Raw genomic sequence first — 21,243 nt, forward strand, 5'->3', positions numbered from 1 at the left:
CCAGGTGGGGAGCAAGTCCCTCTTCCTCCTCTTCCTGGTTTCCCTACATGTCATTCCCTGGCTCCCTCTTCCCCATGGACACCTTGGACCAGTCCAGGACTTTGCTTGGGAGCCTCTAGAGATACACGGTCAGGCTTTGATAAGGCCAGGCTGCAGCCTCCCCTCCATGCTCAGCTGATGTCACCTCACCCACCCCCTTCTCTCCACAGCCCAGCTCAAGCCCCTGGGATCGCTGCTGTGGGACCCTGGGGGGCAGTTCCCTGAGCCTCTTCTGGGATAAGAAGACTGCAGCAGAAGTACTGGGCAGTGGAATACAGGCGAGGCAGAAGACAGAGAGGCCCATGGAGAAGAGTGGACATGGCCATTGTGACCCCTCTCGCCTCTCTTCTCAGAACATGGCCCCCGTGGACACCCTGGATCTCACAGGAGCCCAGTGTGAGAGGCTGAGGTACTGGAGTGGCAGGAAATACGCTTTCTCCATAAGGTGAGGGCCACATGGAGAGACAGACAATGGCCCCAAGACATCCTGACCCAGCAGGCACAGCCTCACAAGAGCAGCCAAGAGGCTCAAGGTAGGGGGTCCCCCCCATGGGAGGCAGAGTTTTGACCCATGGCTCTCTGCCCAGCAGGCTGAGCAGTGGGGTGGAGATCCCGTATGCAGCACCATCAGAACAGCATGCCTGGAGCTGGCATCGAGCCCTGAGTGGCACGGCAGGTAGGCACCAGGGCAAGCCTGGGGTGGGACTTGGGGCACGGATTCCCTGGACCCCAGGCTGTGGTTTCCTACATCCTCTCAGGCTATAGAGGTACCATCCTCTCTACAGCCTGAGAGGTAAGTGGGACCTTGAGAAAAGATACTAGGAATTTAAGGCCCAGAAAGGGTAAACAACTTGCCCAAGATCACACAGCTAATTTGTAGTAGAAGTAGGGCCATGTTTGACCTGTTGGCTGCCTCCTGGTTCTATCCCACCCCCTTTGTGGAGTGTGCCTCTCTGACACCCAAGTGTTCCTAGGCTTGTTGTGCAACCCTGGGACCTTCTCGAACCTTTGAGTCCTCAAATAGCTCTGAATGTTCTGCCCTTGGGGTATCTACGGACAACGGCCAAACCCACTTCTATCACAAGGGATGCCTGGAAAGCACCCCTGCACCGGGAATCTCTTGGTCCATGTGGTTTGACAGGCTCCACCTGGACAGTGTATTCCGGTCATGTCACTGCCCAGGTGGGAGTCCCTTCCTGTTCCTCCCAGTCTCTCTGGGTTCTTGGCTCCATTCCTCAGTCTCTGGCCCCCTAGGATCTCTCTGAGCCTGTCCTTCCAGAATCCCAAAGGGATCTTGGATCTCCTCCAGGCTGAGCCTTTCTTAGCCCACCTGCACTCAGCCTTCTAGGAGATGGGGTGCACTGGGGGGCCTTGCACCACCCCTCCTGGTGTGTACAGAACCTCCTGCAGCAGTTGTAGCTTAGTCTGTGTGGGCTGCTTTTCACAAAAATACCAGACTGAGCAGGTTACAGACAAGAACCGTTTATTTCTCACAGTTCTGGAAGCTGGGAAGTCCAACAGCAAGGCACCAGCCGACTGCATGTCTGGTAAGAGTCGTCTTGTGGGTGTCCTAGTTCTTGCTGTGTCCTCACTTGGTTGAAGGGGCAAGGTTACTCCTTGGTCAGGCCTCCACCCTCATGACCTACTCACCTCCCAATACCATCACCTGGGGGTTAGGATTTCAACAGAGATGCAAACATGCAGGAAAGTGTGCTGTCTGCAGAGGGCCTAGCATCTGGGCCAGGCTCACCATTGTTCTCTCTGTGCTCTGCAGCCCACTGTCTGAGCCTGGAGCACCGAGCCAGACCTCTGGGCTTCACTGTTGAGCACACTGCTGAGAGGGCGCCCAAGACAGCTGCCTCGCTAAGGTAGGACAGCTGGGTATACGGGCAGATGCGAATCCTGAGCCCCATCACTGGCACAGATGCTGCCCTCTCAAGCCCAAGAGCCAGAGACTCAGACCTGCACTGCTAGGGTGAGGGGTAACACCCATATTTGAGACCCTCAGCAATAGAAAACCCTAGCACCCACCTCATCTGGTGTAAACCTCTGCTCACTCAGTAATGGCAACAGAGTCCAGGCCCTGAGGCTCCTCTTCCCCACAGCTTCCAAGGCTGGCCCCTGACCACCTCAGTGAGGGAGCCGCATGTAAGTGCCGACGGTCAGCTGCAGCCCATGGAGTTGCTGCAGGCTGCTGGCCTTGCCCAGGAACCTGCCCAAGGCTCCCACCGCCTTTCCTGCCCAGGCCAAGCCCAAGGTACAGGCCCCTCAGGGGTCCCTTTGCACATGCTAGAAAGCCTGCCTGGCTCTGTCCTCCGGGGCTCCCACCTCTCTCACCCCTTGGTCTCCTCTTCCTAAGACAGAAGCCATGTTGCAGGACAGCTGTACCCTGCTCTCTGCCTGCCCTTCCCTGCTCCAATGCGAAAGGAAAGCCTTACTGTCCTAGAGTGGGCCAGAAGCCAGGCGGTCATGCCCGTGCACAGAGACAGACCCCACCCTGTTGGGCTTGAGGGGCACTAACAGCACAGTGGAGGGCAGCCGCGGGTATAGTCTCTGGCAGTTCTGCAAGCCCGTCCCACAGGGCCCTCAGGCTCCACTTTAGGCTTCAGAGCACATGTTGCTGAATGAATAGGCTTCATCCTGGATGGTGGCTTCTAAGGCTACCAGGGCAATCATTTCTTCTGCTGTGACTCTAGCCCCATGCTCAGGACAGGGCCCGAGAATCACTGGGTGAGAGCAGACACAGGGAGCTCGGCCACAAGACCCAGTCCTCTCCCATACCCCACTGTCACTCCTGCAGCTGCCTGGCAGCTTCCAGGATCCACGTCAACATTAGTTCCAAGGGAGGCCAGAGCCCTTGCATACCAGTGCCCGACAAAGATTCTGGGGAGGCTAGGCCCTAATTTCACTCTGCTTCTTTGTTCTCCCAACAGGTCTGGGCCCTGAAGCAAACCCTGAGATGGCACCAAACCTCGAAGCTACAAACAAGGACAGCCTCTAGGGGAACAGAATGAGACTCTGCTGCCAGGCCCCTCAGGACCAAATTCTGGAATAGACGGTTCCTTGTTAAGAGGCAGCCTTCACCAAGGTCACAACTTGCTGCGGTTATGCCATTAGGACTTGCCTCTGGCTCCTCAGATCCTGGGGGTGGCCATCCCCACCGTGGGACAGGGGTGCTCTGTCACTCACTGCCAGGGAGTCTGCTCACCTGTGCACGGCCAGGGCTCCAGTAGCAGAGACTCCCTCCACCACCACCCCGCCCCCCAACCCTGCCCAGGCCAAACTGGCCACCTCCCTGCTTGGAGAGCGTGGCTCCAGCAGGGCAGACATGACCTTCTCTTCAGGGGAGGTTTGGACTGACCTGCTATCTAGCTCGGTGAGGTACCCCTGGGGAGATGTTCAAACCAGTCCTTGCTATGTGCAACCAGGAGCATGGAATGACCTGTCTCTTCTTGGCAGCAATGACAGATAACCCATTAACATCTCACATTGTATGATCCTCTGTGATACATAAACCGCTCTATTTCACTCTGTACAATTATTCAAAGTAGCAAGGGAAAGGGTCACATAGCTTTGAACACTTTTGCAAATATGGTCAGTAACGGCCCCCAGGTCTACCTCTGGCCACCTCTGAATGTTCTCCTTGAACAGGAAACCACCTCCAGCCTGAGGAGACAGGGCTCTCAGCCCTTTTAAAACCCTCAACCTACCTGCAAGTATGTGGAGAGGGTGCTGGTGGCTGCAGGGCCCTATCTGGGTAGGGCCAGGCACATATCTTGGCGGAGCCCCTCAGAGGGCGAGGGGGCCAGGGGGGGCCATCCAGGCTGCGGAGGCTCTGGAACCGTTGGTGATGACGGTCTCTGCCCGACTCACCCAGAACACCCAGGTGGACAGGGAGTGAGTCTAACAAAGTGTCGGGAGGGGAGTGGGGAGTCCCGGCCGGGGCAGCGTCATCACTACGGCCGGTGCTGCCGGCGCTTCCGTTGCACAGCTCCACGCAGGGCCTCCAGCAGCTGCTCCTGGTTGTTGCAGATGTTGTAATGTGTCAGGTGGAGCAGCCTGTCCATGTCCTCCGGGCTGTAGGTCAATTTCGAGTAGTGGTAGGGAGAGTTGGATGAAGACAGGTTCACCTCTCCGGCCCCCTTCTCCTCAGGTGTCCGTTGGATGCCTAGTGGAGACAGTGTAGCAGAACAGGGACAGGACTTGCACTGGGGGGGGGGGGGGGGGTGCACTGTGGAGAGACAGGATGGAGGGGCTCACCAGGGGCCGAGTACTCCCGGAAGGAGGCATCAACCAGAGGGAAGTGCAGCACTGCTGGGGCATCAGGGCGGTCTGGATCAGAAAACAAGCAGCACTCCGGAGGCTGGCGCTGCTCCTCTGGGCTGGGGGAGATGGGCGGGAAAGGGATGCCCTGCTCCTGGCAGAGCCGGCCCAGGAGCTGCAGTTGCTGCAGGGCAGCAGAAGTGGTATCAGATGGCTGGGCCCCAACACTGGGCCAGTGGGGGTCAGCTGGGATGCGTGGGACCTGGACACCAACTCAGACCCCCTGGCACCGGGCCGGACTGAGGAAGGGGCTCCAACCCCTCAGCTGCACGGGGCTGCTAACTGCTCCCAGGTTCTGCAAAAACCTTCACCGGACCAACACAAAAACTCAGAGCAGAGGGATCCAGAGGTCTAGACTGAATGGGGGTGGCAGGTGCCACAAAGGGGCATCACCAGCTCCTTCTTCATCTGGCTTCCTGAGCAGAATAAGTCCCCCTGGTGGTAAATTCACAGGATCCACAGTTCATAGGACACTGTTCACAGAGTGTCACAGCCCCTAAGGGAAGCTGGACCACATACTGGACTCCAAGGCAGACATCCCCAGAGGCAGGAGCCAGGATGTCAGGCCAGGCCTAGGGCAGCACGGTCTCCCACATCTGCCCCCAGCTCACCTGAAAGGCTCCTTGGAGGTTGTAATCCAGTGACAGGATGAGGTCCACATCCCGTGTGGGCCGCAGAAGGGGCGGGAAACTGGTGTTGATAAGGTAGCCGACATCCAGCAGGCAAAGATGGGGCTCTGCAGGTGTCAGCTGGTTGGGGTGCCCATCCAGTTTGGTGGCTGGAAAAGTTGAGGGAATGGGGTGGAAAAGCAGCTATCATTGGTGCTGAGGCTACCAGATCCCTCTGGCCTAATGCTAGCTCCTTGCTACTGGCAGAATCCGACTCTGCCCTCTGGTCCCTCTTCTCTCCCACCAAAAGTAGGCCTGTCACTTCCCAAGATGCCACAGATGGGCCCTGATCCACAAATGAGAGGAAAAAGGGTAGCTGATCCAAGCAGCCCAGTGAACTAAGCTCAAAGGAGCTTGGGGCCCACGGGCTGGAGAGTGTGGATATCTGGACCAGGGACCCAAAGCTCAGGTGGTCATGGGCAGACCCATGGAAAGCTGGGACCAGAGAGAGAAGAGATACCTTTCCAGGTGGAGAAGTAAGGCTGTTGGAAATAGTCTTTGTGGAACTGAAGACCACGCAGGAAATTATGTGTGGCCTGGGCCAGTGGGCGCCGTGTCAGAAGGTCAGTAAAAAACTCAACAATCTTGCCAGTCCCCGTGGGAGGCTCTTCTATCTTCAGAAGAGGAACCTGCTCCTTGTCTGCTCAATTAAGAAGGGGGAAAGTAGGGCATCTTTTAGGAAATTGGGACCCCTAAACTTTTACCCCAGCTTCTGTGGACTCCCAAAGGCCTGAGAGCCACCCCCACCATCCTCCAGATCCAGCCCCTGTGGGGCCTCTCCACTTGCTCACAAGGAGCCCAGGCACCCACCCAAATTGGCCTGATCCTGTGCCCAGCGGTCCCAGAACTGGCTGGGCTCTGAGGCCCAGTATAAGCTGTCCTGGAGGCTGGCTGCATACAGATTGCTCCAGATACCTGAGAAAGGGGACACAAGAGGAACAGAAAGGACATGAGGGGGAGAGAGCCCCTACCCAATCACAACCTGACTCTTGCCCACGGCCCATCCTAGTCTGGGAAGCATCCCCATGACTGAGCTGAGGGTGGGTTTGAGGGGGGGGGGGGGGGGGGTGGTGCCTGCCATCTTCGCCAGGCCCGTTCTCCCCTCTATCTCCGCTTCCCTAACCTCCCAGGCCTCTCACCTTTCAGGAAGCAGATTCGGGACTCAGGAAGCCGCTTGGTCAGGCGCCCCATGAAGAACTCAGAGCCAAAGAGCTCGGAGGGGATGAAGGCACCGTACTTGGGAAAGCCAACCTCATAGGGGGAGAACTCACACCACTCTGTGAGGAGACCACACAGCTTCACTGCGGGGCTCAGAACTCCAGGACCCTCAACCATCACGGGCTTCACACCAGGGAAGCCTGGGGACCTAGAGGCTCAGGCTGGTTACAGGCACCCTGAGCATGAACCTAACGGCCCCACCCCCATCCCAAAGCCTGAGTGACTCTGGTGGGATGATTAATAATCTCTGGAAGGCATGGGACCTGGCCCAGAAGGGGAGGGTATAACACCCATCTCCTAATCACAGGCACCCTGCCAGCTGCGAGATCACACGTCTCCACTCCGGGCTACTCACCAGCAAATTCAAAGGTGGTCAGGTTCTTCTCCTTGGTGTTAAGAGCACAGTAAATGGGCAGAGGGTTCTGGCCTTGACTCAGGGCCTCTCTCTGGTCTGAGAGAGTATGGTCATGGGGCTGGTAGAAGGAGAGGATTTGAACCTAAAGTTGTGCTTTCTGGTGCCCGGGGCCTTTCCCATCTCTGCTACCCAGGGCGGTTCCCCATCTTTGAACCATGCCCTGGCCACACACCCGCCCCCCTGTACCTCATCGTGCAGCAGGGCCTCACTAATGAGGGCCCACAGGTTGGTGAAGCAGGGCGGGTGGCCCAGGCGGGCACGCTCGGCCAGCTCCTGCCGGTACTGCTGCAGCTGGCTGGGAGCAAGCACGCCCAACTTGCTCTTGGTCACCTGTGTTTTCAGTGACTCGGTGGGCCCTGCCAGGTCCTTCTGAGACCATTCTGGGTCCTCGTAGAGGTTGGCCAAAGCCCTGGGAAAGCCAAAGCCCAGGAGGTCATCGCACACCTCGGACTCTCTATCCTAGAACAACAGACTAGCAGGTACCTTCCAATGGTCCCCCCAAGCACATTCCTCTCTGGCACATCCTTTCTCCCAGTTAGGTCGGAGGTGCCTATGGGGTCCACAACAGCCTTACGACTGCCACCCCCAAACTCCTGCACTCAACGTGCTGCCAGCTCACCAGGTAGAGCCAGAGGCCCCTGTGATGTAGGAGATGCAATCCAAGAGACCCAGCTCCTTCAGGCCAGCCAGATGCCCATACAGGGAAACCATCGCCCGGATCCCACCACCAGTGGCCATAACAGCTACCACAGGGATCTGGAAGAGAGGACAGCCAGGTCAGTCAAGGTCTGATCAGGGCTGTAGTCTCCCAAACATCCACCCCTTTCCCTCTTAATAGGAGAAGTCATTTCCCTAGAAAGTGTCCCAAGCTGATCTGACCCCAGCAGGCTGCCCTCAGGCTACATGGCTCACTGATGAGTCAGATGGGACCCAAGTCCCAAAACCTGGACCAGACCAAAAATCAAGAAACAATGAGAAAGAGGGTGCCTGGCTGGCTCAGCTGAGAGTCTGACTTTTGGTTTTGGCTCAAGTCACGATTTCACGGTTTCATGGGTTCAAGCCCCTTGTTGGGCTCTGTGAGGACAACACAGAGCCTGCTTGGGATTCTTGCTCTCTGCCCCTCCCCCACTCACACTGTCTCCATTTCAAAATGAATAAACTTAAAAAAAAAAAGCGAGAAGGAAAGCTAGCCCAATGGGGCAGCTTATAAGCTCCAGGTGCCTCATGCAATGCTCTGCATTTGATGGCATCAGGCTGCCAAGAACATCAAGTGAGAGGGAGGCACAGCAGGGCAGGTAGGTAAGAGGCAGGGCCAAGTTCCGGTCTGGTTAGGAAACAGTCAGCTCTGGGCTGGAGGAAGACTGAGGATGCCCATCCAAGGCAGCCCAGCCCACAGACCTCATCTTCCTGTAAGTCTTCATCCAGTTGCAGGACCTGCATCAGGGCCTTGGCCACCACCTGCTTCCTCTTGCTCAGAAAGGCCTGCTCCTCAGCACAGGGCCCGCAGCCTAGCCGCACAGCCAGCTCCCTGGGTCTGGGTGGGAAGGAAGGAACCATCAGGCAGCTCCCGGCCTCATTACAGAAAAGGAAGCCGGGTCTGCCTCACCTGAGAAGCCCACTTCTCAATCTCTCTCTCCTCTCCCCAAACCACACTCCTGCCCATGTCTGGACAGAAGCGTGACATGTGTGGGTATGATGGAGAGAAGGTGCACCTAGACCCAGGTGGGGACACTTGGGGAAAGAAAGAAAATGGATTCCCACGACTATAAATGCTGGTGCCTAAAAAGGCCCCCGGGTGGGACCCACCACCATAGATCTACTTCCACCTCTCAGCTTCTCTCCATTACCCACCCAAAAATGACTCCAGCGGAGACAAGAAACAGTGTTCCCACCTCTTCGTGGCTAGTCTTCCAGGCATGTGAAGAAGGGCCAGGGTGGGTGACTTCTCCTGTCTCATGAAGATTATTAGCTATGGTCCACCCACAATCGCCACCACCCAAAGGGAGCATGATTTCTCTCTTGTGGCTTCCTGGCCCTCTCTGTGCCTCAAGTTCAAGTGCAGGTGCCTGCCTGCTCTCCCCCACGCCCTCTCCCCGGGACGAGCCGGCTCTCACCCGTCTTCTTTTCTCAGCTCCACCCTCATCAGGGGTTCCTAAAAACCATGAACACTTCAGTCACAAAAGTTGGCCACCATGTTCCTCTCATCCTGGCCTGAGCCACACCCTATGATGCTCCCATGCTCCCTCGGGCCTCTGGCCATCTCCACAGGGACAAGGTCTGAGGCTTCAAGGCAGCTCTGTTCAGAGGACCCCTCTCTCCTCAGAACCTGGCTCAGCACTTGTGCAGGGCATGGCCCTAAGACTGAAGCTCCTACCACCGCAGGCCCCCTATAAGGCATGGGGCCCAGCCCTGCCTATGCTTCTGGCATTCTTCCTCCGGGTGATCAAGTACCTGGGACGTAGGGAAGACAAGCCTCACCACCTGGCCAGAGGGCAAGGCCCTCAGGGGCACCTTCAGGTGCTCTTGGGGGGTATCCTGTAGGAAGGATGAAAGAATACCTAAGAATCACTTCTGTTCCAGCAGCGATCTCACCCATTGCCCCAGGGAGTGACAAGCAGCAGCAGGAAGAGGGATAAGAGGCCAACCTAGACCCCATACTCTTCCCAGTGTGCCTGATTCTGCCAAGGAGTGAGGGGGTGAGGGGCTCAGCATGAGCAGAAGCAGAAGAAAGAGGGAGAAAGACTCTGCAGGCCCCACCTCAGCAGCACACTACCTGCAGATGAATATCCAGCTCCTGGTCCCAGCAGGCCGGGCAATGGAAGCAGAAGGAGCCAGCACCCACAGCGGCCTCCTGCGGACCCTCACAGGACCCAGGAACCATGAGCTGAACTCTTCCCCCGGACTCTGGAAATAGGAACCAGAGCAGAGGGGCTGGGAATAAGATCCTGGCCCACAAAGGCCCAAGAGTGTCTTGCATAAGGGGCCTGAAGGGTACTTCCCCCCCCACCCCGAGGAGGAGGACTGGCACAGGCCAAGTCTCAGAGATGGAGCCCCCATCACAGCCTCTCCAAGGACTAAGGGGACACAGGTCCTGGGGAGCCCCAGCATGGATTTGCCCCTAATCTCTACCAGTGCCTATGAAAGTCTAGGGCAGCTAATATAAGGTCCCTTCTAAGATCCCCACAGAAAGAGGAAGACAAGGGGCACCTGGGTGGCTCAGTTGGTTAAGCGTCCGACTCCCGCTCCAGTCATGATCTCACAGTTCATGAGTTCAAGCCCCAAGTCAGACTCTGTGAGAACAGCTCTGAGCCTGGAGCCTGCTTCAGATTCTGTTTCTGTCTCCCTCTGCCCCTCCCCCACTGGCACACTGTCTTTTTCTCAAATATAAATAAACATTAAAAAATTAAAAAGAAAAAAGAAAAAAAAGAAAGAGGAAGACAAGGGCAGAGGGCTGGGGGTTATCTTGGTAGGAGGGAGACTTACCCTTCCGGTCCCCTGACTCCTCCAGTCGAACATGCAAGCAAGAGAGCTCCCGGGCCTGAGTCATTAAAAAAGCCCCTCAGACTTGAACCCCTGCCCTGTTAGAGGCCCCCACCTCCCAGTACCCTAGTTTTGGTCCTCAGCACTTCATTACCTTGGCCCTGAGTCACCAACCATTTGCCTGAGGTTGTATCCTCTTAAGGAACCAAAATCCCAAGGACCGCCCCCAACTCAGTTCTACCCATGCATCTCCAAGGGAGCCCCAAGCTTCAGGGAGGGGGATAGCAGATGGCATGAGGGAGGAGCTTCAACTTACCACCAGAATGCCATTGGTGACAAGCTGCTCAGCACAGTCTGTCCTGAAAAGGACACCAGTGACCCTCAGTGCAAGTCCAGGCTCCCAGGTTCTCACCCCTCAAAGAGGCCACAGCATTCCTTTACCACCACTGGATGTCTCAGAGGGAAGGGTGTCAGTTCTGGGCACGCTCTGGGTACACTGGACTCTGCCCTTCCCCCAAAAGAAGCACTCCCACCCAAGAAGTGCCCAGTGGCCCCTGACTCACAGTCTCTGTAGCTGAAATTCAACTTCTAGCCGCTCCTCACCCTGGAGAGAGGAAGAAAACAAAGTTAGAGAGGTTGAGGAGCGTGAGTGTAGATTTCAACACACATGCCAAGTGGGGCTACTGGGGCCCGAGAAGTGGTGAGAGCCAATGTCCATCTCCACCCTGCTCTGTCCACTTTCTCTGGGTAGCTCCCAAAAGCTGCCCTTGGTTGAGGGGCAAAGAAAGAGGGTCAAGGATGGGATTATTCCTGTGGACAGCAACTCCTGGCTGACAGTAGCCTCTGGATGCCACGGAAGCCTGGACCACTCACTGGAAAAAAGGGCCATGTACCCAGCTCCCCTGCAAAGGATCTCCCCTCCCTGGGCTGAGGCTTTCCACTGTCCTGGGCACAGCCTTGCCTGAGCGCTCAGTGAGAAGCTCTCTCTGCGGAACTCCCCAGCCCGCAAAGTCCCCACGTCAAATAGCACCGACAACACGGGGTCATCATTGGTCAGAAGGTCCTGGTCAAAGACTTGCAGCTGCACCACATTCTGGAAGGGAACAGAGTAAGGGGCTGCAGGAAGGAGGAGTGGGATAGGAAGGTGAGTGGGGCCATGGCAGAAAGCAAGGGCTGGCAGGAACAACGGGCAGGGCAGGGGCTGACACCTGGCCCACCTTGAGCTGGCTGTGGATTCGAAAGCGAAAGCTCTGATTCCAGATGGGGTTTCTGCTGTTCTTGACCGTGCGTGTCTGTAGCCTATGGCTAGAGGCCGTGGGCAGCCACAGACTCACATAGCAGTCAGAGGGGGTTACTGCAGGAAGAAGGGACAAGTGCCTGCTGACAGCCAAGAGCCTTACCCAGCCCAGCTTCCCAGAGTCCATGACCTTCCATTATAGGCAGCCCTGGGAGGCCTGGAGACCCTCAGAATGGGACTGAGTCGGGAGGCAGGAAGAGCAAGAAGCTGAGGCACAATCCCACATTCCACCCAGCACCTCCTCTCGGCACCCTCTCCAGGACCCTTGCACGCCCAGACCTACTTATATCTCTTCCCACTGCCCTGTCCCAGTCTGAATCCAGTTCCAGAACCACTGTCCTCCCTGGGCCCAGCACTCACCTAGGTCCTTCGAGGGCAGGCCACAGGCCTGCAGGACACGAATGGTGAGCAGGCAGGTCCCAGGCACCTTTGCCTGCAGAGGAGGGACAGGTCAGGCTTGCTGCAGGCTGCTGGGCCCAAAGCCAACAAGGGCCAAAGAAGAGGCCAGAGTACCCCCTCCAGGACTAATTCTGAACCAAAGGGATCAGCCCTTCCCAGCCACATGGCTGCCCTCCACCCATCAGAGCTCTAAATGGAAAGGAGGCTATGGTATCTACTGATGATGCCTGCCAACACTTACACAACACTCTGGGCCGGCGCTGGCCCAAGGGCTTTATGTACATTAACTTCTTTAATCACACAACTATGCTGTGTGTAGGGACTAATTATGACCAATCCCACAAGGAAACTGGAGCACAGAAAGACAGAAAGCCTACATAGTCACTTGCCTGAGGTCCAGGGCCAAGACTGCACCAGGACGGCTCGACTCATGCTCTCTACCCCACAGCTTACTTGCTTCTAGCTACTGGTTTAGTGTCTTTTACATCTTTCCACCCCACATTTCCAGCTACCCCTTGCTAAGCTGCCTTGAGGCGGTCTTAGTTGGCAGGAGGCCCGTGATAGGGCGGGAAGGGGGGAGGGGGAAACAGCAGAATATAAGGCTACAGAGGGAGGGGAAGAGGCATGTCAGGACCCAGCCTGGCCATGGGCCCCTTGGTGGGGCTGCTCCCCTGGTTGAGCAGCTTAAACGGAGGCATTTTCTGGTTAAGCAAACCCTCTATCTGGAGAGGTAGAAGTGAGGAGCGCAGAGTTGGTTTTCAGCCTCTCGACCCCTGGCCAGGACTGAATTCTGGAAATGGGCTCTCTGCTTGACTATGAACAGTGGTTAGCATCTCAGACCACACACAGGTTTTCAAGTCCTCCAGGTGCTACAGGTCAGGCTAAAGAGGACCCCCAAGCAGGTCCATCCAAACCCACAATCATGAGTCTAGGGATATAAACCATGGCAAGTGTGCCAGGAAAGCCTGTGCCAACTAATCCTGGCCTTCAGCCCTGCCTCAGAAGGGTCTTGATGGATGGAGTTGAAGGGCAGAGCTGGGGAAGCTCATCTGTCAGTGTCTGCCCTGGGGCCCCTACCCTCCAAGCAACTGAGTCAAGAGCACCTGAGCAGCCACTTCCTTCTGGGACCCCAGGACAGTAGCCCAAATCCATGGCCCTGAGAACTCTGCCTGGAGCCCATCTCTAGCGCAGGAAGAACTCAGGATGACCCTTATCCCAAGTCCCGGCCCGTTCCCTGGCTTCTGCTCACCACCCTGGACCAAGTCTGGCAAAGTCCCCTCTCTACACCTGGGGAAACCCACAGCTCCTTTTAAGAATCAGCATTAACCAGACCCCAGAGGGAACAAAGGTCAGCCTGGGGGCCCAGGGCCCCAGCAGGTCTTACCAGAGCCATGAGACAGACAGTCCTCAAGAGCCACAAATGACAGGCAGTGGGCGCAGGACCGAAGACTGTCGGCTTTTTAACACAGAGCCAACAATGTGCCAGTTGGCCCCAAGCTCCTCCCTGGTCCCTCCCAACCGCCTCTGCTCCACCCAAGCCTCACACTCACTCCAGGACAAGCCACCTGTCAAGGAAATGAGGAACCTTAAACCTACATGGCCCCTGTAATGGGGGCCTACCACCCATGAAGACCCATTCCCTCTAGGCGTTAACATCAGCACCTACCCCACCCAACCCTGCTCTTGTGCCTGGACCTAGAAGGGCCACTGACATCTGGAAAGCAGGGAGTGGACCCAGGGCAGCACCAAATGGATAAGCCTTGTCCCCTGTCACAGGGTCTTTCACAACCTCCGGTGACTGTAGGACAGGAATGCCCGGCCCTGACTGAAGCACTTGGCTAATGTGAAGCAGGTGCCCCAGGTCCATCACTGCCTGGCAGGGGCGCGGTTTGTTTCACGAAAGAGCCCTCCCAAGCCCCGTGCCTGGCTGCCTCCACCCTCAGCGCTGGGTGGCTAGGATGATGAGGCCTCTGAGTGGCTCTCTGGGAAAGGGGCTCTTCCAGGTCTGGGTTGGTGCAGGGAGGGAGGGAGTCTTGAGTGCGTGGAGACCCTGCGGCGGGGATGGGCAGGGGTTTCTGTCCCCTCCTACCTATGCTTGTTGTGGAAGAAACAGGGGTGACCCTCGGCACCAGACCCCAACAGCTTCCCTGGAGGTGGAGGAGAGCAAACAAGGCCAGAGCAAAGCTAGGCACAGCTTTAGAGGCCGAGACAGGGAGCTCTGCACCAGAGTTAAAATGAGAACCGCTTGCCCTGAGAGGGGCTGCAGTGGCTATCATGGGAGTTGGCAGCAGAGGTCCTCAGTCCCAAGCCTGGACCCAGGCCTCATCCCCAATCAGGGTCACCTTGAAATGTTTACCTGAACCTTCCAGCCCTCACCAGACCACAGAAGGCAACTTCAAGAGGGAGTCTCAGCACACATGAATCAAAGCCACCTTTTATTGAACACTTCTTCTGTGCCAGCCCCTTATGGTCCTTAAAGATCTCTCTCCAAGCCTCACAATACCCCATCGGGTAGGACCCATCATTGTCTCTGTTTTACAGACAGGACACCAATGCTCCAAGGTGATAAGTCGCCCACGGTGCTGGTAAGAGGCTGCACCAGAAGTCCCACTCCTCCTCCAGTACAGGCAGCTGCCTCACCTGTGTGGTAACTTCCTGGGAGCTCACACCCAGACCTGCCTGGCACCTCCTGGGCCTCCAGATCACCCAAATCCTCCAATGCAGATTCCAAGCTGAGCTGGGCCAGGAGTCAGCAGACTCTGACTCCAGTTTGCCTCTGGAAGTGACTTGGCCTGGGAGGGACACGACCTTTTCCACCACTTGTCGTTGGCAACGTTCACCAGGGTTCCATCAGTCGAGGCCTGAGGCCTTAGTGAGGGAGTCAAGCAGCTGGAAGTAACTGTACTTAAGGTCATACTCCATGTCATACCAGTAGTTCACTGTGGGGAGAATGGAGACCTCAGCATGAAGGTCCCCCTCCAAACCTACTGCCTCCCAAACCCATCCCCCAGCAGCCCTACTGGGCAGCTCCTCACCAGCAATGCAGCCATGGGACTGCTGGACGTGGTGGAACCACAGGGCCGGCAGATAGAGCATCTCACCGGCCTGTACGGTGCAGCAAAGGGCCCGGGCCTGACTGTAACTGGGGTACTGGGCCAGATCTGGAGCCAATGGGTCCAGTGGGATCCAGGGTACCTGGGGATACAGTGGATGCCAGGGAACAGTCCCAAAGCCCCCGGCCCTCCAGCTCTGTCCCTTCCAAAGGTAAACACCATGAGCTCTGCCCTGTTCAGCACTGGGAAGGCCCAGACTTAGGGATTTTTCAGACTAAGGTGCCACCTCCCCAGCTCTTTTGTGCCTTCTCAGAGACACGGTTCCTACCCTTCTCCCTCCCCAGGTCCCAGGAACAAGGCAGATACCTTCTCCATGGCCTCTTCATCCACCACGTTAAAGGAGCCCTCTTCAGTGAGGTGGTAGGTTGCTGGTGTGTATAGCTCTGAAACCAGAAGGAGAAAGGTACAGGGACACTCAAGTGGCCTGCAGCTTGCCAGTTCCTCCCCTTTGTTCCCTGAGTGCAGTGGAAAAACTGTGCCCACACCTCCGTCCTGGCACACCAGCCTGACCAGGGCCCTTGCTGCCCTCCCTCTACTTTGGGCCACCTGTCCCCCAGCCCCTGAGGGCTGAGTCCCCTACCATAGGGGATGAAGGGCCGGTCACTGGGTGGATGTAGCAGGAAGTGTTTCTCTCCAGAGACCACGCAGTAGAGGTTCTCATAGTGGTCCTTATGTACTGCCAATACAAAGAAGGCCCAGTGGGCAAGGTTATGAGGGGCAGGACACAGGAGGGGACAAATGACAAGACAGATGTGACAGGTGGTATAACAGAAGATCGCACAAAGTCAAAGCCAGCTCAAGGGGATGCCAAGGAGTCAGGCAGAATTCCATCAGGGACTTGACATTTGCTTGACATTCATCTCTACCAAGGGGGGAATCCAAGCAAACAGAGTTTTCCTGAGTTCACCCTGACCTAGCTGCCCTTCAGGAGAGCTTTCTGGAGACCTAGAAGAAACAGTCTCCTCCACGCCCCACTGCCATGGGGACCCTCCCCAATCTGAGCTATCAGGACGCGCTCTGTTACACCCAAACCCCAGAACCCCAGAATAAATCTTAGAAAACAGTCAAACTTCCGTCCAGACCCAACCTTCCACTCTTGACCTCCTCTTCCCTCCTCCCCCACCTCTGTATTCCCCTGATACCTACAGGATGTCACTGCAGCCACATCCCCCAGCCAGAAGTTTACAGCATCAGGCATCTTTCCTGCAGGTCAGAGGTAAGAGATCAAGTCAGAAAGGACTATCCTCGAAGGCTAGGCTGGGAATAACCACCATACAGTGATGCTGGACCAGAATCTTGGGGGAGCCAGGGAGCTCACAGGGAGAGAACAGAGAGAAGGGGCAGAGGAGGGCCAGCTCCAGAAGGAGCCTCCTGCCCTGTGGCAGAGGAAGGGTGACAATGTCCAGTAGTTCAATGCAAAGTCGTGGCCTGGAGGTGCGCCTGCGTGGCTCAGTCAGTTAAGTATCCAATTCTTGGTTTTGGCTCAGGCCATGATCTTGGAGTTTCATGAGTTCAAGCCGCGTGTGGGCCTCTGCACTGGCTGTGGATCCTGCTTGGGATTCTCACTCTCTTCCTCTCTCTCTGCCCCTCCCCCACTCACGCTGTCTCTCTCTCTCTCTCTCAAAACAAATAAATAAATTAAAAACAAAAACAAAAACAAAAACAAAGTTGTGGCCTGGAGACTTGAGCATTTAGTGCATAGCACCTGACCCTGAGGGGCCAAGAGTATGGGCCAAGTCATCACCAAAGGAAGAAGCAGCAAGCAGGGCTGACTCCTGCTTGTCCTTCCCATTTCTTCCCTGCCCAGCCCCTGCCTCCACTCACCCAGTGCCTCGGAGGCCCAGGGCACGTGGGACTCTAGATCAGGCAGTAGCTGGGGCAGCTCGGTGAGCAGGTTGGAGCACTGCTTCTGCACGTAGAGGACTCCTGGGTGCTGGGTCTGGCCCTCTAGCACATCCAGCACGTAGCTCAGGGGCAGGCGACGCTCAGCAGGCATCATAAAGCGATCCCCTCGTACAGCATCCGCATAACCATCAGGGGTCACAGCCACACTCACCTCTATGGAGCCCACTGTGGCTCTGGAGGAAAGGACTTTTCAGCCCATGTCCAAATACCACAAAGTATCACCCAACATCCCCCCAGGGGCAGCCCCCACCTGAGATATGGGAAGGACCACTTCTGCAAAGCTGGCCAGTGCTGCAGGGCGTTGCGGATGATGCAAGGCCTATTGGGGCAGACCCAGTCCCGATAGAAGTGGAGTGGAGTGGGGGGCTCATCCAGGTAAGGCACAGCAAGAGGCACACTGAGCTCTGAGAGAAAGAAGGGTTGGGGGTAGGGTGGGGTTATGAACCCAACAGCACCCAGTTGCTGCCCCAATGCCTGTGTAGAAGATGCCCTCCCTGGGCAAGACACACTACTATCACTGGATAATGCCCATTGATGACCAAGGGACCCTGGACAACCAGAAACTGAAAATTGAGGAGAGAATTTAAGGCAGAAAGCATGAAACACCCACAAACACACCAGGATGGACCAGGGGATGGTGCTCAGCCCACAACCCACACCCTCCTTGGGACCATGTCCAGCCCTACACAGTGAACCCCACGGCTTTCCCACTCTGCAGTGTCCAACCTCATGGCATCCATTAGGAAAGGGAAACATGGGGCGCCTGGGTGGCGCAGTCGGTTAAGCGTCCGACTTCAGCCAGGTCACGATCTCACGCTCCGTGAGTTCGAGCCCCGCGTCAGGCTCTGGGCTGATGGCTCGGAGCCTGGAGCCTGTTTCCGATTCTGTGTCTCCCTCTCTCTCTGCCCCTCCCCCGTTCATGCTCTGTCTCTCTCTGTCCCAAAAATAAATAAAAAAACGTTGAAAAAAAAGGAAAGGGAAACATGGAGGCAGTATATAGAACTCCAGAATGAGTGGTGCTGAGGCCCCAAAGCCACAGGCTGGTGTGGGTGAGTCAGGCTCTCGAAAGCACCCTCCAACAGTGATACTTACCAAGCTCTAGAATGTACTCAGTACTTGATTTAGCCAATGCAGAGTATCAAGGGATGATCCTATTGTCACCTCAAGAAGATTACAACCTAACTGTGAAAACAGGCTGCTACAGGAAACCACAGGAGGAAAAGTAAGGGCTGAACTGTGTTTTTGATCTTCCTGAACAGCATCACCATCCTCAGGAGATCCAAGGCTACCATGTGCATTTATAGTTGTGCAGTGTGCCATCTGCACAGATGTCTATAGGGCCCCGTATCACTTCTCACAAATCTATTCTTTTTGGCTCTTCCTTCTCCCTCACTTCTGTCCACCCCTATGGATTGTCTCTAAGTCCTATTGATTCTACCAACCACCCCCTCCTTTCCTCTGCTGGTATCCATATTCAAATAACCTCCTTTGGGCCCTCAAATGTCACTTCAGTGAGGTTTCCTTCCCAGGCCACCCTTTTAAACTGTAACCTGTCCCCAACAATCCTACACTTCTTCCTTTTTCCCTTCTTTCATTCATCACCACCTAACATACTATATACCTCACTTATCCAAATTGTTTATTGATCTCTCTTGCTAGAATAGAACATAAGCTCTATGAGGGTAAGGATGCAAATCTTGTTCATTGGTATACCCCCCAGGACCTAGAATAGTCCCTAACACACAGCAGGTGCTCAACAAATACTGGCTTAATGGTTGAAAGAAAGTCTCCAACATCTCCTGACTGGCTGATCGCTGCAGTGAACTAACTGGTTTCCTTGGGGTTTCATTCCACTCCCTCTCAAAGCATCCCTCACCCTGGCCCCCATCATCTTCCTAAAATATAATGTCATACTGTCATACCCCTAGTTAAAAAAAAAATCCTTTGATGGCTTACCACTACTCCTTACAAATTATAATGTGCCTTGGCATGCATTCAAGGTGATACATGATCAGGCCCAACCTACTTTTCCAGTCTGGTTTCCTCCTGTCTGGTGCCTGCCCCTTACCACACTCTACTCAGGTGGTGCCAAACTTTGTTCCTACTGCTCCCACAAACGAGAATGCCTTTCTCCTGGCTTCTATAAAGGGTACACAGGGCTTTGCTTTGTTTCATCCTTGAGATCTAGCCTGAATGTCTTGGCCCCAGTGGGCAGCCACTGCACTAATTTTCACCTCTGAGGTCTCCATGGCAGTCATCTTTGCTTTGCATTCAGTTGAAAAGTAAATGTCTTTAGCTCAAAAATTAGAACTGGGTGGGAAGACCCTGGTAGGCCCAAGAAAACAGAAAAGGGAAGAGCTGGAACATGTGCTTGCTTCACCGGCCAGAGAGGTAAGATGGTACCTGCCAAGCAGATAAGGGAGCAAGGGAGAGCAAACTGGCAAAGGGCCTTCCCAGTCATGCCAGTCCATCAAAGCAGTCATCTTGGGAGGGTGATTTGGGGCTCAGTAAATCTATTATTCTCACTGGAATTCTTTTTTTTCCCACTGGAATTCCTAAAATGCGTGGAAACTGCCTTTCTTTTCACCGTTTGTGTTTCCTGCCATTACTGAATTTTTACTGCCTCACCAATTAAAAGACTTCCTGTAGATAATGACTACTGCTCCCTTCTGAGGCTTTGATGTGAGAGAATTTCAAAAGGGATTCAAACAATTCCTTTGGCCCAACAATTCTTCTGCTAGAAATTTAACCAACAAAAATACTCACACATGCGCAGAATGACTGCTCCAGGCACACTGGCATGTTCCAGGTTCCAGGTTCACTGTTCCATGAACACACCAGGCACACTCCTACCTCAGGGCATTTGCCCCAGTGCCCTCAACCTGCAATGCTCTTCTCTCAGATGTCTTTACAGCTCACTCCCTTTCTACAAGCCTGTGCTTGAATGTGGCTTTATCAAGGCAGCCTACCTACCCTGACCATCTTATTTCAACCTATATCCTCCACTCAACCCCTGGCCTGAGACCTCTTATTCTGCTTTAATTTTTTCCCCCACAACACTTATCTTCTAATCCATTTCTTCTACTATATAATTTACTTATTACCCATTTAGTGTGACTAGGGTTAATGATCTGTCTCCTCACTTGGAATGTAAGGTATGGGAGGGCAGAAATTTTATTCAGTGATGTATCCTAAACACATTGATCTAGCACACATTGAGGTGCTTAGTATTGAGGTGCTCCTAGTATTTGTTGCAACACTAGCAAAAAGACAGACTGTAAATGACCTAAATGTCTATCAATAATAGGCTGATTCAGTAAATTACCACAAGTACACAAGGTGAAAACGATTGCGGAAGGAGGATATGGGGTGGTCTTCAAGATACATAATAGTACAAAAAAGTGTTTAGCAGTTCTGTTGTAAACAGAAGGGTAATATATATAGTGCTGCGTATGTGTATGTGTAGATATAAACATTATTTCTGGAAGGATTCAAACTGGGGCCTCGAATGGGAGGGGTGCTTACTTCACATTATAAATCCGTTGCTTTTTAAACCTTGTGTCCGTGTTGTTAATTAATGGTAAAACAAAAAGCAAAACAAAACAAAACAAAACAAAACAAAAACGGAAGAGAGGGAAAGAGCAAAATAAAAACCAACCAGGGGAAGAGCCAGTGATTACTTGTACAGCTGCCTACAATGTTCCCAAAGCTCTGCACCACCTTGGAGAAGTCTGTTCCTGAATAAAGCGTTCCAGCTGGGGTTCTGAAAGGGAACACCTGACCACCTCAAGACTTCACGACAGGCAACAGAAGGCTGCCCCATTATTCCGGGCGGGTTGACCGTGGGAAATACACCAGGGTGAAGACTGGCCCAAACGTTGGGAGTAGAGTCAAGACACGCCAGGAAGCCACGAGGACCTGCGAACACCGGAACAGGGGAGCTGAGGCCCCAGCACGGGGGTAGGAGCGAGGTTGGGGCAGACGAGTGATCCGAGTGGGGCCAGCAACGAGTTAGGTGCACGAGCGTCTGCGCTCCTTGAAAACACGAACTAGGAGTAAATGTGGTGTCGGCGGCCCAGGAGGGCCAGGGCGCACCCGACTCCGGACTCTGCTTCCCCACATGCCCAAGGTCCCGCCCACGTCCTGAGACAGCCCGGCGGTGGACGCAAGACGGTCGCAGCCTCTGCGCGAATCCACTCACCCCTGGCGGCGGCCGGGAATTCTCGTAACTCCCTCCGCACCGCGTCCAAAGCCGCCTCCGCCATGACGCCGCCGCCGCTCTGCGGCCACGCGCTCTCCCCTTGAGACCCCGCCCCGCCGCGCCCCGCCCCCCGCCGCGGAGCCTCGCGGCCTCGGAGCGCCATCCTCTCCCCCGCCCCCAGCGCA

The 21,243-nt window shown here is 55.2% G+C and overlaps 2 protein-coding genes across 4 annotated transcripts in view; one reads left to right on the plus strand and one right to left on the minus strand.

The window, feature by feature from the left end:
• The window catches only part of SPTBN5 (spectrin beta, non-erythrocytic 5), a 45,530-nt gene extending 43,133 nt beyond the window's left edge, over nt 1–2,397 (plus strand). The window contains exons 63-67 of the mRNA XM_058738128.1: nt 210–448; nt 627–715; nt 1,536–1,586; nt 1,814–1,907; nt 2,145–2,397. Coding sequence (XP_058594111.1) covers nt 210–448; nt 627–715; nt 1,536–1,586; nt 1,814–1,907; nt 2,145–2,397 — 726 coding nt within the window. The remainder of the gene's footprint in view (nt 1–209; nt 449–626; nt 716–1,535; nt 1,587–1,813; nt 1,908–2,144) is intronic.
• On the minus strand, nt 1,506–21,157 carry LOC131516706 (bifunctional peptidase and (3S)-lysyl hydroxylase JMJD7). Of its 3 annotated transcripts, XM_058738126.1 has the most exons (25): nt 21,059–21,157; nt 17,108–17,261; nt 16,777–17,030; nt 16,099–16,155; nt 15,533–15,628; nt 15,259–15,335; nt 11,801–11,873; nt 11,361–11,497; nt 11,105–11,236; nt 10,707–10,747; nt 10,460–10,502; nt 10,147–10,201; nt 9,437–9,567; nt 9,115–9,198; nt 8,778–8,815; nt 8,062–8,197; nt 7,283–7,419; nt 6,850–7,072; nt 6,604–6,721; nt 6,170–6,307; nt 5,841–5,945; nt 5,491–5,670; nt 4,974–5,140; nt 4,300–4,486; nt 1,506–4,207 (listed from the first exon to the last, which is right to left on the minus strand). In XM_058738126.1, the coding sequence occupies exons 1-25, from the start codon at nt 21,120–21,122 to the stop codon at nt 3,996–3,998; spliced, it is 3,039 nt and encodes a 1,012-aa protein (XP_058594109.1). In that variant the 5' UTR covers nt 21,123–21,157; the 3' UTR covers nt 1,506–3,995. The 3 variants fall into 3 exon arrangements, with proteins under 3 accessions (XP_058594109.1, XP_058594107.1, XP_058594108.1); XM_058738124.1 differs by lacking the exons at nt 15,259–15,335; nt 15,533–15,628; nt 16,099–16,155; ... (1 more) ...; nt 17,108–17,261; nt 21,059–21,157 and adding an exon at nt 13,224–14,618; XM_058738125.1 differs by lacking the exons at nt 1,506–4,207; nt 4,300–4,486; nt 4,974–5,140; ... (14 more) ...; nt 11,361–11,497; nt 11,801–11,873 and adding exons at nt 14,262–14,778; nt 14,875–15,034.
• Nucleotides 21,158–21,243: the final 86 nt, after the last annotated feature.

Source organism: Neofelis nebulosa, chromosome 7, assembly GCF_028018385.1.
Source record: "Neofelis nebulosa isolate mNeoNeb1 chromosome 7, mNeoNeb1.pri, whole genome shotgun sequence".
Classification (NCBI taxonomy): Eukaryota; Metazoa; Chordata; class Mammalia; order Carnivora; family Felidae; genus Neofelis; species Neofelis nebulosa.